The 12,275-nt window shown below is 41.0% G+C and overlaps 2 protein-coding genes across 3 annotated transcripts in view; one reads left to right on the forward strand and one right to left on the reverse strand.

The window, feature by feature from the left end:
* Positions 1–2,540: 2,540 nt before the first annotated feature.
* CCAP-R (Crustacean cardioactive peptide receptor) overlaps positions 2,541–12,275 on the reverse strand; it is a 78,201-nt gene continuing 68,466 nt past the window's right edge. The window contains exons 5-8 of one of the 2 annotated variants that reach the window (XM_011139171.3): positions 11,045–11,139; positions 9,645–9,900; positions 3,970–4,150; positions 2,541–3,359 (exon numbers count right to left, since the gene is read on the reverse strand). In XM_011139171.3, coding sequence (XP_011137473.1) covers positions 3,164–3,359; positions 3,970–4,150; positions 9,645–9,900; positions 11,045–11,139 — 728 coding nt within the window. In that variant the 3' untranslated portion in view covers positions 2,541–3,163. The remainder of the gene's footprint in view (positions 3,360–3,969; positions 4,151–9,644; positions 9,901–11,044; positions 11,140–12,275) is intronic. The other variant, XM_025303356.1, reaches the window with a different exon arrangement.
* Positions 4,016–12,275, forward strand: part of LOC105182036 (lisH domain-containing protein C1711.05-like) — a 66,388-nt gene continuing 58,128 nt past the window's right edge. The window contains exon 1 of the mRNA XM_011139170.3: positions 4,016–4,163. Within this exon, the coding sequence (XP_011137472.2) occupies positions 4,123–4,163 (41 nt within the window). The 5' untranslated portion in view covers positions 4,016–4,122. The remainder of the gene's footprint in view (positions 4,164–12,275) is intronic.

Raw genomic sequence — 12,275 nt, forward strand, 5'->3', positions numbered from 1 at the left:
GCGAAATATTTTCGGGAATTTGGGAAACCCTCCAATGTAATTTCCTTTAATTTTCAGAGAATATGAAATTTAATTGATCAGTACGTGCGGCAGTCCATCGTAATAATTAATATTATCGTGACGAAGCATATATTATTAAATTATTGACAACGCGGTTCTCTCGTACCTTATTAACGAGGATGCCATATTAAAGTACTTCCATAATTAAAGTCAGGGAAGAAGATAAAGCAAAATTGGAACGTCGGTGTACGGAAGATAATTAAAAGCCGGAATTAAAGAGCTTGCATTAAATAATTTATAGGTTTATTCATTTTTATCTACAAATAGTACTCGTTAACGATGAACGTAACGTTACATCACGCAATCTCAGAATAACTTAGATCATTTCGTTTTACACGGTACGTTACGATAGCGATAGAATTATAAATACGTACTAGTCTACATTCTACATTCTGCACGCCTTGAAATTACATATACCTCGTTGTACTTATTGTACGTATCATTTGCGCGTCAATACGAAAGTCTTTGTTGTCAAGTATGACGAATGACCAAGGAAACCTATCGTTTGCAAATCAACGATAAAACAAAGCGAGATGTATGTACAACAAACGCTTGCGCGATAAGTCTTACGCGACATGTATTATCGCGCGTGTAAATAAAAAGCCTTGTAGACGCGACAAGAAGGTGCGGTGAGCGCCGTTTCGTCGAGAAGATCACAATCTCCGTGGGAAATGCAAAAGTAAATTGTTTGCTAGGCAAATGTTTACCGCATACATCTTGATAAAAAAAAGGAACCGAACGAGATAACGCTCTCGTGATTATCTAAATTATCGGATAAACATGAACGCGTATAAAATTACACTCGTCAACTTTACAGTGCGAACAAACTGCGGTCCCTTCGGTTCAGTCGCGAAATCGTCCACAGTGATTCTGACACTCGCGGACTGCGCCACATGTTCCTCGGTTTCGTCGAAATGTTTTTTTTTTTTTTTCTTAATTCACCCTGAATGCATTATTAAGACACTGACGATCGAACAGGCATATTACACTCGTACATACGCGACCCTTTACGACGGATCGACTAGCAGGAATATAATTTGAGGAGGGACGATGTTCTTACGTATCCGGACACTCGCGTAGTCCTCTTTTCCTTCTCTTCATCTCGTTCTCGCTTATTTACACGTTCATCATATCATAAATATGTTACTTATACAAATATTTTCTTATCTTGCGCTATTTACTAGACGAGATCCGATGACGTTATCGGGAGATCGATCAAATCCGCCGTGTAAATCACAACGCAGACAGGTAACACAGGGCATATAGAGCATCGCGACGTTTGACAGTCACATCACTCGCGAGAGTGCACGAGTGGAATATATTACTCATTAATATGTTACATGATCGTTAACGCACGTATTATTACGGTTGTATGTACACTCGCGGCAGAGATTTTTTATTTTGTCTCTTTGTTATTATGCACTGGTACGCATACGTATATGAATCTGTTGAGCGTATTATTTTCCACATAGGCTGTTCGATAGCTGTAGTTGGATACCTCTTGTCCCGGTTACTTAGGCAGATACACGAAAAATATTTTACGAAGAAACAAGTTGATTGTGCGACGCACATGCAAGGGATGCGTTACTATCGGAAGAAAGTCGCGTGCACAACACGCGATCCAAAATTATCATATTCGACAGCTTACTTATGCAAGAATTCAATGAACATCAAGTGAGCTAACGACGCATCCGCGCAAGCTGCTATTCCGTAATGCTGAAAGATTCTAAGATACCCTGTATATAAAAATACCCCGGCAAGTAATGTAGAGATTGAGGATGAAAATCGTGGATAAAAGGTATCTTTAACGATCGATCGAGCCCAAAATACCGACTAATAAATATCGCGCGAAACATAACAGAAGACATATATATTATCATCGTATTTCAAATTACCCTTTTAATACTGATAATATCAGTGCGCACACAATCATTTCAGATTAACTACAATCTTGTGACTGTCTTGTTTAACATACGCAGTCCTCTTACGTCTAATTTCTATATCTGAGCAGTAAAAGGGAATAACTGCTTGAAAACTCGCATTGATATATTTATATTGAGATGAAGGAAAATTTAAATTCCTCCTCAGATTTGGTTGTTTCAAGCAAGCAAATAAATGCAAAAATAATCACTAACACAATAACTTCGTAAGTTTTATTACACTTTTAATCTACTTCGAAATTATATATTTAAAATGTTTTAGATTATAACAGATTTTTTCGGAAAAAAATAATATTTTCAATTCGTACCCTTTCGCTTCTCAGATACAGACACACATATATGTCCAAGTGGAAAAGGAGTAGTAAAGAAAGATGAGTGGTGCGCGCGCTATGTACAAAAGTTTTAGGGTATTAAATGGCAATACCAACGAAACAATGACGATCAGCTTGCTTCTTGTCTCTCTCGCTGGTATATAAAATCATCAGCATTCCTCATGTCATTGTTTCGTGGTGAGAAAATATCTTTCGAGCAGTTCGTATATGGTACCGAGATCGTTGCACGAAGATGAGCTTACGACGACGACGACGAATAGGATAGTGTGCGCTGTACAGTAGCTCATTAATTAACTTATAATATAGTAAGAAAGGACCTAGCGATAACAGTACATTGTCTTGGACGGTGTGAGGAAGTCGTACGAAATCCATTGTGGATAACGTCGCGATGAAGTTAAAAAAATCATACTAATTCGTATCAATATAGGAAAGTGTTGAAACATTGACCACTGACAACGCTTCTAATTAATTAGACGACAGTGTCATATAATTATATGCCTTCAACCTGTTTTATTTATTTTCGTGGATATTCTCGCTATAAGGAACTACCGAATAAAGTTATAAGAAACTTCGCATTATGAGATCGTATCTACGTCATGGTCATTGTACTTCGAGTATAGACACGAAAGATTGCAAGTATTCGAGCGAAACAGAGAGAGAGAGAGAGAGAGAGAGAGAGAGAGAGAGAGAGAGAGAGAGAGAGGGAGAGAGAGAAACATAAACTCAAGACCATTGGATAAGAATTATCGGTCTCAACTCGATCTTCAGGATACAGATCTGCAAGAAAGTCTACGTTTATTTCCTCGCTCCATTTTCCGGAGAGCACGGCCTCTAGACTAGAGAAACCATGACGCGTTTCCGCGACGTAGTATGTAACATCGTGAAGTGGCCGCTCCTGCGGGAAGAATGAGCTGTCAGAGAAGTCGTCACGGTCGTCCTCGTGCTGTTACCCGTGGTTCCGGTACCGAAGCAGTGGTGCGGATTCGCAGAGCACCATCCCGAAATCCAGGAGATCGCCTGCATGTTCCTACCGAGCAACAGTTGTTGTTTAACGGAGAAATCCCATGACGAGGATTTATTACCGTCCCTTCTCCATCCCGAGAATATTACTGTCTTTATGATTAATCGTAGCTCGTCATTCTGAACGTGCGATAGGAAGCATGAGAAAAACATCTCCCAGATTCTACAGTTATTCGGAGAGTTTTTAAACTCTTCGTTATATGTTTTATCAATCGTTAAATGATTTATCAACATTTTATTGTTGAAATCTTAACGTTAGACTTAAATTAAGAGATTCCCCTTAAACGTTTCGTACATCTCTTGTATAAAATTAAATCGCACGCTATATCGATGTTGTAGTATTAACTTTCGGTTCATTTCCCGCGCGTACGTACAATGTTTTTGCGCTCGATTGTTTGCGAATATTTATAATGCGTTAATACGATTTTAATTGAAATACATATTCGTTTCTTTCTTGCGCGTGTCGCGATATAAAGATGCATGTTCACAAGTGAAAAATTTCAACGGAAGCATCTCATAAATACATGTAAATAATAAATCGAGCTGAAGAAAACAGCAGAGCAAATGCAGCACATGAAGCAATCAGATGGCAATTAAAGTTTAATAAGCGTACTCACCGTACGGTTTTACAGAACGACGTGCTGAAGAGGCAATAGATAATCGGATTAGCGGCCGAATTGAGCGGTGTCAAACTCTGTATGAAGGTGGCAACCGCGATATTTGTCTGCGTTTTCGGCACGTGTCCATAAACCTGAAGGAGATCGAAGACTATGTACGGACTCCAGCAAAGGATGAACACTGAAACATCGTCGTGAGTAAATCTGCAATTAATCTCTGTGATCTCGCTTACGGTGCAAAGGTAATTGTAAGACCCGTAAAAATATGCATGCGTTCTTGAATAGAAAGCTTTGTTCTATTCTAATTATATTGCCTAAAAATTCTACATATTGCTCGTTCAAGTTTGATCGAGCTCGTAAGATTGCAGAACTAAAATTTCGATTTGGGTTAGCATTAAAATATATGAAGCAATTTTTGTGACCATACTTCTCAAGCGATCACAAAATATTAAATTACGAAAAAATATGAAAATGAACACCAGAGAGCAAGTGAAAATTATCATCACTTACTTTTACAAATAAATCGAATTATTGTACTGATTTTATAATGGGATGACATTTATAATTTCTAAACGATTTTCAAAAGGTCATAATAAAACTGTAAAGTATGTCGAATATTAATAATGTCTATTGATTAATATTATATTATTGATTAATATTATATTAATAATAATATTAGTATAAATTGTGCAATTCAAAATCATACAATAGATGTTAAAAAATGATTGATCGAGAGAAAATAAGCTGCTCCGCTTTGTAAAGTGATTTATCCTGTATGTCACTTTATTTTTTATTTCTACGTATCATATAATAAAAGGTAAAATTTAATAGCAATTAAATTCGCGCAAATATGAGTAAAACGATAATCATGAGCGAAATGAATTATGTCGTTCTATGTAATAAATCGATTTGACAGGATGAAGTGATAATCGTAGCGTTATTCTCAGTAAATTCGTCGCGGATAGAACGCGATTATTCTGTTGACTTCAATTAAGAGTTATCGTTGCTATCTTAAATTGAGAACGTTTCGAAAGTCCTGACAGAGCGAGCTCCGAGTTTGCACCAGTTCCATTCCAGATAATGTAACGTAACGAATCTAAAATAGCGAAACGCTCCATTTGTCTCTTCGCATCTCGTTGATTTATGTAACAGCTTCCATTTTAGAGATAGCGCGGAGTCGTCGATTCTTTTCTTACCTTTTGCTAAGGACAATAAGATCTCGAAATGATGGGTGGACGTCAAAGATTAGAAAGAATTGTTTTTCTCGACATAAATCTGCACGGTGAAACGTAACACGTATAGTTGAGACGTGCGTAATATCAGTGTGAACAATTTTAATTCTAATTACAAGAACATTGATAAGCACATTCGTCTGACACGCTTGATAGTTCCGCAAACTTTTCCACCTCAACGTAGCGTCGAATGCATTCACGTAAAAATTCGCGTTTCTAGTTCGCTTCACTTTGTTGTTCATTTTGCTCCTGTCTCAAAGCTGTCGCGTGGATTTAACGAAAGTTATTGGCGAGAACTCGGGAAGTCGAAAACATCTCCGTCGTGTGTGTGTCTGTCAGGAACAATTTATTTACTATCGTTCTACGGACGATGCTAGCTCGCATGGTAACGCTGTAGTTTTTTTCTCTTTATATTCTTCTGCGACAGTGCAGCATTGATAGTCTGGTGTCTCGAGAATAAGGAAGTTATTACGCGACTGAAAGTTCGCGTTGCTCGATACACTTCCATGAATCCAACAATAAAAGTGCAATAGTTTTGGTTTCGAAATGGAATGCTCGTGTACTTCGTTTCAACATTCGTTACTCTGTCGCTTATTATATTCCTGAGATTATTTATTTTCAAAAACCTTTGCATTTTCTTGCAATCTCGTATTTCCGCATGTTGACATTTTTACGAAAGAAAATTAATTTAGCATTTTTCCGAAGCTTCTTTCTTGCCCGAGACGACATAAGTATATTACTTTTTTCGGAAATCCGAAGCTCGTTCGCGAGAAACATAGCTATCAAAAACCGCACGAAGACGTTTTCTAAATGCAAGAAAAAAAGGTTACCAGGTTCGTGCATCTTGCCGCTACAGCAAGCAGATCGATACAAAATGATCAGTACGGTGCTGCGCCGTCTGCAAATCCGTGACTATAAAAGTTTATTCCCGACCTTTTCTCTCTCTCTCTCTCTCTCTCTCTCTCTCTTTCTCTCTTTCTCTTTCTCGAACATCGGCTGACATTTCGAGTGACATTTCGTCGAGTCTAACGCATTTGCACGCGGAATAATCGCTCCATAATGAATCTCAAAACAAATTGTCGAGCGCAACATGTGCCGCGTTTGAATATGATTTATCCGTCTTGCTAAAGTCGCTTTCCCGAGGAAACTTCCTTCCTCGGTCGTTCATAACGCGGAAACTACCGATACTTCGATACATTCGCCGAGGAAAAATAGACTGGAAATTCATCGCGAAATCTGTCATGGAAATTTAGGTCGTATACCGGTTGCATACCGATGACTATCGTGCGAGGCGGGATGTATAGCCTTTTCCCTTCATCTTTCAACATATCCACGACAAAAAAGAAATCGAAAACTACCACCCGAACGACGGCAGCACGCCGATAATAGAAAAAGCTGCGGGCAGGGAACGGTTAAGCGCGAAAATCGCCCAGCATCTGTCGCGGCTGTGAGATAACTTTCTTTCTCTCCCTCCCCCCTTCTCCTCTTCCTTAATTAAAGCGGGATCTCTCAAACTGCTCTCGCGGCTAATCTGTTTCTCGTTTAACATTCTCAACGATCTCTCCTCCATTTCCCCAACGGCATCCCTGTAAATGCATTAGCGATCTGTAAATAGAACGACGCCGGGGAGAATCACGAAATCCATCCGGTGCGCGTAATTTCGAGAAAGTCGTCGCACCTGCGCCGATTAAATGACGAGGGATATTTTTACTGATTTGGAAAAAGTAACGATCGGGCCGATGGTGGTGCAGTGATATGAAAAGACTCGTTGAGAGAAACTTTCCATGTGCGGGATGAAAGACGCGGAAATTCGGCTCTCTCTCTTACGATAATGCTCTCGCAAGCTCGGTCGTAGGAACTCTCGCATGCGTCAGCGTGTTAGATTTCTTAAAGCGAAGGAAATTACACGATGCTGGGAAAATCGATTATTCCCAGCGCGCACGCGCGCCAATTTAAAACGTTTACAATATTCCAGTTTTAATATTTTGCATTTTCCCCGCGAGCGCGAGGCAATTTGTTGTGGAGCATTAATAACGCATTGTTAACAGCGAAATTCCCGGTGTTTCTTTTTACCGGTGTTAAATTTATCGATAAAATCGTCGCGCGCCAGTGACTTTAGTAATAATCCGATACGCGCTCATCCGTGCGATTCGCCATGGAAAATTCTTACTGCGACCACCTGTGTTATTCGACGATATCGTTACGGATTATTGAATTGGAAATTGAGTAGTGTGTCTCACGCTGCGGCCGATGAATTCATAATTGAAAAACGCGATCGATTAAACATGAACCGCCCGGTTGGTTGGTTTCGCGATGAGCTACCTGTGTTCTAACGGCCAATCGAAATGTACGAACATTTCGAACGATCGGAACCAATGACTGCATTGTCTTCTTCGTAAATGATGGATGAACCACGTGTCTCTGTTATCTCTGAGTATCTTTTGGCGAAACAAGCACAGGATATTAGTAAGTTCGTTGCACATTTCGGTATCAGCGATTTCGGTATCGCGATGAGAAATCGTTAGAAAAAAGTTCGCTTCGGTGTACGAAAATGTTATGCTCGGCGAAACTCGTAAGCTTAAAAATAAAAACAATTTAAGAGAAAAACAGTCTTCTCATGTTAAATGTGAAGTTTTAATCAGAGATGATTTTCCACTTGATCGGTTCTGTCAATAAAGGGAGAGCGACATTTTCTCGGGTTTTAACATTATTAAAGTTGAATCTTCGATTCTTTGATTTTTCTTCATAATTTTCTTCCCACGAGATTGTGTAATCTTGAAAAGTTCGTATCTACGAGGCCACATAAACGTACGCTTCTTGCTGCCAATTGACGTTTGTCTGCCAGTAACGAAAAAGTACTTTAATAACGCGCGAGTTTCACAGAACGAATAGCCGGGAGAAGATTCCTGGATGTGTAAAAATGCGTTGTCTTTTGACTTCGAAACGCGAATTCGCGACGAGCGCGATTGTAATCCGCGATACATTATGGTAATTTCGAATCACGAAACAAGAACGTGGCTGTCGTTGTAGCCACGGTACTCGCGTTACGCGCGAAATTTATGCCGCATGCGTAACTTTCCTCGTTTCAAGCTTCCCGGCTTTCGGAGATTTTACATACCCCCTAGTTTCGGAAAATGCCGGGAGGATTCGACCGGTCCCGAGTCCATCGAGTCGCCCGCGCCGGGACGGTCGCCGTCAGCTAAAAGAGAAGGAATTTCGCCACTGTTTCCAATTGTCGGGAACGAATCTGATTAGCTTTGGTGATTCCTTGCTCACGTAAGATCAGCCCCTCGTAAGACGAAGGGACGGGCACGCTGCTTACACGAAAAGGGCTCCTGGAAGTTCTACACCGTGACTATCGACGTGCGGGAAATAATGAGACCGAGTAATCGAAGCAATTGCTTGTGCTTTTCGAAATTTCGCAAAAAAAAAAAAAAAACTAAAACTGGAGACAGAAATGCACTTAAATTTTTCTTGTACCGCGGTTTACTAAAATACTACTTACCGCTATGTGAAAAGTCCGAAGAAAGAAGATTCTCTCTGGAGATATATATTTCTTTAGCACTAGTGCCCTTCTTATACGGGGAATTTCTATCATTTGATCGACTCGAACTGATTGAATCGAGAACAGTCCGATCGTTATAAAATCATCGAGTAGACCCCATTTGTTCGTCGTTCGTAATCTAGGAATTATTATATATTCGTCTCGGCGCAGCGTTCTTCTCGAACACACTGTATACACAATCCCTCTCGTCTCTTGCGCGCTTCTCGTACTCGTATGAGGATATCGAATAGCGAGTATACCAGCTTATCTTCTTGTGGCGCGTCCTCTAGGCCGCGCAAATAAAACGGTTCACCGATCTCATATGAGAGACATAAGAGTAGTTAGATAAGAGCTTATTACATTTTACTATCGCGAAGCAGACACGCTACGGACGTTTTCAAGAGCGTCGCGCGGCCGTCTCCGTTATTGTCGTCCACGATGAATTTAGCAAAGTACTCATTTGTACGTCAACAGCACGAAAAAGCATTCGATTTTTGTGGAGAGAGGGGGAGGGGTGGAACACGCCGTGCAGTTCCTCGAGAGCTGAGGGTTTTCCTTCCTATCTGCACGAATCGACGGAGAGATGAAAGCCAATGGTGAAATCACGCACCAGACGTTGAGATATAACTTCACAAAGCCAAAGCAGCTTATGTAAATCCCAGAACAGGTGGATTCTCTAAAAAACATCTGGCCCCTTTCAAAAGTGAATCGCTCGATGGAGCGATAGAATTCAACAAAAGAGAGAGAGCAAAAAGAGGGAAAAATGAAATCTACGGCGCTTTTCCGCCGCGCGCTTTGATCCGGGCGGAGCTAACGCGGACTTTCGCGGACGAGTTGGTTTACACGCGAAATAAATAAACTCCGACGAGACAGGAGGACCTACGCTCGATCGGGCTTACCGAACACTATGACGAAAGTCATCTTCACTGTTTTGATTTTCGCCCTGGGAATAAGACCCCTCGAGGACGCCCTCCGAGTGTCCCTGGTAGGTCCCTGACGTAGCGCTCCTCCTTGCGACCATATCGTCGCCACGATGACCGTGTAGCACCCTCCTATTATCAAAGTCGGTGCTATAAAAAGGCTGAAGCTCACCAAGCTCATGTAAACCCTCCATTGGGTCGGTGAGCCCAGGTCGATCCAGCACTGCGTCATGCCCTGCAAAACAAACACAGTGATTAAGCTCTTTGCTCTTTGGATCTTCTCAAGTCGATTTTTCAAGGCGCTTCAACATCTTCTTCACTTTCAAATTTCAATACCGCCGTTCGGCGCTATCACGTAACGACCGCGCGCGATATCGTCGACTCCATTCTATTAGTCCTGCGTTTTTCAGGAGTTCGTTTGATACGCTACGTTTGATATGTTCTAAGGATGGGCTTCGTCAAAAAAATGCATCGTCTTCGATTTAATCGATTAATCAAAAAAATCGTTTTTGCATGATCGATATTTTCTTAAAAATATCGATAAATAATCGATGTTTTCCTAGTTTATTTTAAATTAATGTGAAGAGTTATATGTTGCAACAACAAATTAATATATTATTAAAACCTTAAAGACCCTTTTACAATGGCTGCAAGCATAAGCTTATATAAGAATAAGGCTATGAGCGTAAGCTACAAGAAATAAACCAATTAAAGTCGGTTGTTCTTATAATAGTCGACTGTTGTTGTTAGTTTATTTTTTTTACTGTTTACTGTTACAGCTTTATTTTTGCAGCTATTGTAGATGGGCCTTAATAGTAGTAAACAAATTCCCTAGTGATAAAAATTTAGTAACAATTTAGTAATATAATCTAGTAATATAATCGACGAAAAAAATAATCGATCTAGGGAATAATCGGCCCCAAAAATATCGGTCTGATAATCGATTTTTCAAGGAAATAAGAATCGATGCTTGTTTCATCGATCGATATTTGCTCATCGCTAATATGTTCGTCATTTGCGTTTAGAACGAATTGTCAGCTTATCGATTTATCTCCGCGATTGTTTCGGGCAGAAACAAATAGTCTGTCCTTTTTAGCTGCACTGCGGAACTAGTGCAATAAGTTAGAATGAGACAACTAAATTTTTTCTCACTTTAACTTATCGCACCAGTTCAGTAGTGCAACTAAAAGGAACAGACCAAGTAATTCGTCATTTCTTTTGTCGAAAGTTACTTAATATCCAAAGCGACGCAATATATTTATACGCGATGTATTTTTTCGACGGGATCTACCGAAAATAGAGGCTTTGGAAATTCGCGTTTTCTTTAGCAATTTAAAGCAGGTCCTCTTCTTTCTCATAAAGGGAGAATGTGTCTGTACCTGTATCCGTTTCTCCTCGTATAGAAATATAATCGGCATGCTGAATAATACCGACAGACCCCAAGCAGCAGCCACCAGGGCTCGTGCTCTCCACCCTACGGTGAGAATGAAGCCATCAGTGAAGCGACGGAAAAAAATCGTGCGTAACAAACGGCGCGGAAATTCGACGCGGAACTTTCGGCCGGGTCTCGATTGTTGACTTAAACGAGAGTTCCCCGCTGATGGATAGACCTCGAACTTTGCATACCGCGGAGTATGAAGGAAGTTTGACCATTTTCGTAAACGTTGAGTTTCATACGACAGCTGGCGGCTCGGTGGGGCATGAGCGAAAAACGAATAACGATAGAAGACGCTCCGTCGCGGGGAAATTTTTTGCGCGTGGCCCGCTTGAAAATTCGTAAAGACAGGCGCGTCTACGAGCTGATATAGTAACACAAAGAGCACGTAGCAGCCGGTGGGATATAAGCCGACGTGTCCTTCGACACGACACGATTAAACCGCGTACCGGTTCACCCGTTCTTACATAAAGCAACACGAAGAATGATGTACACGCCATGACTCGATATTTCGACATGTTGTCGTTATCCTCGTGCGCATCATTTATTTTTCGGCGATGTGCAATTTAGTCGGGCCGTCGATAATATCGTGACGTCGTCGGACCGACATAGAAAGATGTTACCCCACGTGACAGTCGACGTGCTCCCATTAATTTCGCCGTCGTAATTACGACGTACGCGATTGATAATTGTGATCAGCCGGTAGCCGAAGGATAATTCGTGAGAATTCATACGACGGTTGTACGTTGCAGAGCGGTCGGCTTAATACTTTAAGAGCCTCGCGATTCAATAAAGCCCACTCGTATCTCCGAGAGAGAGAGAGAGAGAGAGAGAGAGAGAGAGAGAGAGAAAGAGAGAGAGAGAGAGAGAGAGAGAGAGAGAGAGAGAGAGAGAGAGAGAGAGAGAGCGAGCGAGCGAGACACTTTCATTTCTATTCAATAACGTCGAGTGAGAAATGGCCGTCGATAGAATTAATTAAATACCACTTGCCTCCAGACGCAATCGGAGCCGTAAATTCATTTAAAAGCTGCGCCCGGATCAGCCCGCCGTGCGTGTATTTTAAGGGCGCTTCGAGATTCAGCACGACGGTGCTTTTCCTCGACGGACGAAAACTCGGTTTTCACTCTTCTTGCGGTCGCAACGTATTTTCGGTACGAGCTTTAGTTCACTGAGAT

Source organism: Harpegnathos saltator, unplaced genomic scaffold (assembly GCF_003227715.2).
Source record: "Harpegnathos saltator strain DR-91 unplaced genomic scaffold, Hsal_v8.6 scaffold54, whole genome shotgun sequence".
Lineage (NCBI taxonomy): Eukaryota > Metazoa > Arthropoda > Insecta > Hymenoptera > Formicidae > Harpegnathos > Harpegnathos saltator.